At 39.3% G+C, this 5,183-nt stretch overlaps 1 protein-coding gene across 2 annotated transcripts; it reads right to left on the bottom strand.

The window, feature by feature from the left end:
- Nucleotides 1,857-3,722, bottom strand: LOC110430290 (60S ribosomal protein L36-3-like). Of its 2 annotated transcripts, none has more exons than XM_021447715.1 (4): nucleotides 3,647-3,722; nucleotides 3,423-3,540; nucleotides 2,638-2,837; nucleotides 1,857-2,138 (listed from the first exon to the last, which is right to left on the bottom strand). In XM_021447715.1, the coding sequence occupies exons 2-4, from the start codon at nucleotides 3,522-3,524 to the stop codon at nucleotides 2,105-2,107; spliced, it is 336 nt and encodes a 111-aa protein (XP_021303390.1). In that variant the 5' UTR covers nucleotides 3,525-3,540; nucleotides 3,647-3,722; the 3' UTR covers nucleotides 1,857-2,104. The 2 variants fall into 2 exon arrangements, with proteins under 2 accessions (XP_021303390.1, XP_021303391.1); XM_021447716.1 differs by having other exon boundaries at nucleotides 3,652-3,679.

Genomic DNA, 5,183 nt, shown 5'->3' with positions numbered 1-5,183 from the left:
TAAGGACGTTCTTAATGGTAAATTGTAAATAACTAGCTAGATGAATCTTAAAAATAATAAACAAAGAACATTTAATGGAGAGTTACGTGGGTTATGAGAAAGTTGTTTATGCGAAAATATTCTAGACTAGTTATTGTTATTTGAGAGTTGTTAGTTATTTGATCTATCTCTTTAAATAGCCAAAAAAATTCTTCATGAACTAGCTATTTAGAACCATTGAGAACGCCCTAAGCAATAAACCCCCCCCCCCCCCCAACCCCTCCCCCTGCAACCTAGTAGTAGCAGTTTTATGATCATCTTTGTGCCCCGTCTACAACCTTTGTGCCAACTTCTTTCGTTCACATCTCTTTATGCTTTAAATCTGTTCGCTTGTCGTATAAGATGTATTTTTTTTGTTAGCCAACTGTATTTTTCTTTCACAATAAATCAACGAACAGTACTTTTAGTCATGACTTTACAGACAAGCGAATAGAGCTTTGCTAGTTGGTATTTATGTTTTTTTTAGGAAATGCTCACCGGTATTTCTGTGACATCTAAATTATGTTTTTTGAGTGATGGCCGTCTAGGTGAAGAAAGAGTATATGAAAAAAAAAGAAACAAGTCACCTAACAAAAATTAGAGGGAAAAAAAAGGAGAAAAGAGCGTTGCCACCGCAACGAGTGAAGGCCAAACTAGTAAAAAAAGCCCACATGTTTTGGAAAGAGTACATACGAAATAGTATCACAAGGTGAAAATGTTTATGACATCCATCAATCAATGGATGAGGATGAATAATCCAGTGAGTGAAAACTAGGTACATATACACAAAGGAATAGTAGGATCAAGCTCCTGATCTGTTGAAATACTCCTGTCGTTTTGAAGTATGAGGGGTATTTAGTTGGGGTTGTTAAAGTTTAACAGGTACGGTAGTATTTTCATTTTATTTGACAGTTAGTGTCCAACCATGGACTAATTAGGCTCAAAAAATTCGTCTAGCAAATTATTCTCTAGCTGTGTTTTTAGTTTCATAAATAGTCTATATTGAGTACTTCATGCATGTGTCTAAATATTCGATGTGACGGGCTGTAAACTTTACTGCACTCAACCAAACATGCTCTAAGATATTTGGGTTTTCTAGGTACATTAATATAAAAAGCTATGTGTCATGTATCATACCTAAAAAAAACAGAATGGCATGTAATTTAAATAGAATGGGGTATGACACAAATACAAATGAAAGTCAACACTCTTTAGAAGATCCTAGACAAAGTCATCATGATTGAACATGTCACTAACCGCAGTTCTTTGATTCAGATATATGCAGCAGTCATATGACAAAACCCAATTGTGCAGGTGCAGCACTGGTAAACATGGGTGCTCGTTCTCAAGACTGGCATCTACTTCCACAAAACAGAACAGCTCATCATCGGTTGGGAATAAGCAATAGAGCTGTATTACCATAGGCTAATCCACTTCTCGGCGATCTCTCCACGCTGTCTGGAACTCTGGATATCTGTTGTTGATGAGCAGAGCCATTTGGACTTCCTTCTCCTCAGACCTAGGCGCCTGGATTTGTGTCCATTTTGGCGATTTGTGTCCATTTAGACGCTCCTATCCATTTTGGCGATTTGTGTCCATTTAGACGCTCCTAGTAATAATGAATGGTTGGATGTTTCTGTCTATCGTTTAACTTTGTTCACATTTAGAACAGGTTCACATTTAGAGAATCCTTCTCAGTAATACTACAATTAAACCACAAAGTTGGTTTAAGCGGCACTCTTATTGTTTCTAAGTAATGGTAACCAGTTAAAAACGTCATCTAAATGAAAAAACAACTCCAGCTTAAACAAAAAATAGCAATAAGAATAACAGGTGGATTGCAACCATAGCATTCAATACGCAGTAATCAAACAATGATAACCATAAGAAAAGCCAAAGCAAAAGATTAACAAACCATGGATACATTGAAAGTTGTTGCAAAATCCCCATGAGGTGGTTCGATACATAACTAACAACACAATATTTCGCTGACAGATACTTTGACATGTCTATTACGTTCTACAAGTAGGAAAAACAGACACCGGAACAGAATCTCTGGCCGCCAGCTTCATAAACTTGAAATGCTCTATTTCTTCTTGTCTGTGTGCGTACCAGCCGATCTGCAGAACCCAACAGAAAATAGAGTTAGACATATCCTGACGAGGTCTTTTCTGTTAAGCCAACACGACAATGCTAATTTGAACAATGTTATGAAACAATTCAAACATATTATCAAATGCCAACACAGGATCTATTTTGATTAGAAGTATAATAGTCCAATCATAGTGTCAACTCGACAAAAATAAACAACTGACAAGATAGTAGAAAATCAAAACATGTATATATCAGAAAGGATTAGGATAGTATACAACAATATGCACAATCAATAAGCACTAGTCCTCTATACACAAACTCATTAACAGGTAATGCAAATGGCAGGATCTGAACTTAAATTGATGTGCATTAAAGACAAAACAATCATTTGAGTAAGAGTAAATAATAATTATGCAACAAATTAGCAGAAGCGAATGACTAGACACAAAAGCATCTGAAGGAAAAAAAGCAGGCTACCAAGCAGTATTTTAGTTTTAATTGCAACAAAGTTTCACATTTACAAACCTCATCTTCCTGAGGACACCAGCCATCTCCTCTCTCTTCTTCTTTGCCCTCTTGTGAGTTCCAAGCTTTCTCTTGGCAACCTTCAGAGCACGCTTGTCCTTGCCAACCTTCAGAAGCTCAGTGATACGCTTCTCATAAGGAGCAAAGCCAGCAACCTCTCTGATCAGGCCCCTGACCATGGACACCCTCTTCGTTGCTTTCTGCATACCACGAGAAATTTAGAATAGAGGACAGAGTAAATCTACCACATAGGAACAAACACTACTTGTACTAGTAATTTACAAGTGCAGACACTAAATCATAGGCATTTACAAGTCAAACAAATGAAAGCCAATATCTCAGTACTTGGTACAGCAAATCCAATATATGAGAAAAAACAGGCAAACTTCGCATTCACACAAACCTTTAGGAACAAATTATACTAAATCATGTAGATCAACATAACTTACACTATAGTCTGCAATCAAACTTTTCATCTGCCTAAGCAAACTGGTGCTCCTAAACTAGTATTGCAGATCCATCAAACTGTGTTTTGCCGAATTGAAAAAATGATCAAGGACATGATTAAAAACACAACGAATCCTCGAATTCGGGCATACGAGTAGCAAGCATGATCCTTGTCACAAATACACATCCTAGGCAACCCTAGAAAGCGAGAGCTACAGGGAACAAAACTATCAACAAGTAAGATCTTCTCTGCATCCTAAACCCACAACATCTAACACCTAATCACACCACCACTACCATCCGCGATATCAACATGACAAAGCTGAAAGTTGGCTTACCCCCTTGCGGTGGGACGGGCGCGGAGGCAGCTCGCGCTTGGTGACGACATGGCCCTTGTTGATGCCCACGAAGAGGCCCGACTTCGGCTGCGGCGGCGCCATGAGGACGAACCCTTTCCTGTGCGCGCACAAAAAACAAACGGAGATGAGCGCGTACGCAAGGAGCGACAGGCTAGGTTTCAGATCGGCGGCGGCGGCGGCGGCGCAGGGAGGGGGAGGCTTACCTTACCTGTAGAAGTGAACCGGCTGCTACGGAGGAGAAACCCTAGCGTTGTGCATCCTTATATAGGCGGCGCGGCGATGGCTTCGCAGCCGGAGGATACTGGGCTGGGCTGAGATTGTTTCATTCTCCTTTCCAGGCCTTGCCTGTTATATGGGCCCAACTTTTCTGAAAAGGATTGTGATTAGTAAGTTGGGCCTCTTGTGGGTCGTTTAGGTTTGTTCGTTGGAATTTTTGGAGTTTGGACTATTGGCTGAGCTGGGCTACCTCTGCAGTCGTAAACTTGTTGTTGTGGGCACAGGTTTAACGTCTGCCTGGGTCACAGTAACTTCACAGGTTTCGTAAGCTACCTTTACAAATGACATGTGAACACACGCGGGCTTATTTGGGTCTTTTACTTCTTAAAAGTTTTACAATTTTTTTCAAAATTTTCCGTCACGTCAAATCTTATGACACATGAATGGAACATTAAATATAGATTAAAAAATAACTAATTGCACAGTTTGTCTGTAATTTGCGAGACGAATCTTTTGAGTTTAGTTAGTTTATGATTGAACAATATTTGTCAGATACAAACAAAAATGCCACAGTGTCCATTTTATAAAAAAAATTGCAACTAAAGAAGGGCTTGGATTACGGTGGTAAGCCTGGGCATTCGGGTTACCCGATTTTTTCGGGTCGGGTAATTCGGGTAATTCAAAATTCGGGTAACGAAAATTGTTACCCGATATTAGTTCCGAAAAAACACTACCCGCAATTTCGGGTACCCGCTAATTCGGGTTCGGGTTCGGGTATTCCCGATTTACCCGAATTTTCAAAAAACAACACACTATACAAAATTTCAATAGCAATTTATATACAATTTCAGCAGCAATTTGTATAGAATTTCAATAGCATTTTGTAGAGAATAATATGTTACTATCACTTGTTCAAACAAAGAGAATTATGTTCTAATAAATTGATAAGTTCTAATATTTAACTATCAACACATGATAAATACAAAGATATAGACAAATATTCGGGTAATTCGGGTAGTTCGGGTACTGGGGGATATTACCCGAATTACCCAAACTAATTTCGGGTAATCAAAATCACTATCCGAATTTAGGATCGGGTACCTTGGGTTCGGGTAATTCGGGTTCGGATCCGGGTAATTCGGGTACGGGTAATGGGTATCGGGTAATTTGCCCAGGCCTATACGGTGGACAGCCGACGCCGGCCTGGATGGCCACCGATATAGATCTGAGAGCATCCCCAACCGTTTTGTAAATAAGCTTTACATTCATGTATTTGCAAAAAAGTCTTAAAAACACTTATCCAATGGTTTGGCATTTAGACTTTGCAATTTTGTTAACTTGGCAAAAAGAGAGGAAGGATTGGCATATATGCCAAACCTGTTCACATTTGGCATTGGGAAATTGGCGCGAAGTGATTAATGCCAAACCATTGGAGATTGCCTCTTTTCACCTTTGCCATATTTTTTTGAGACTTGGCAAACTCCCTCATTTACCAAACCAATTATGCAAAACGGTTGGGGATGC

Source organism: Sorghum bicolor, chromosome 9 (assembly GCF_000003195.3).
Source record: "Sorghum bicolor cultivar BTx623 chromosome 9, Sorghum_bicolor_NCBIv3, whole genome shotgun sequence".
Classification (NCBI taxonomy): domain Eukaryota; kingdom Viridiplantae; phylum Streptophyta; class Magnoliopsida; order Poales; family Poaceae; genus Sorghum; species Sorghum bicolor.
This window is presented reverse-complemented; position numbering and strand designations above follow the sequence as displayed.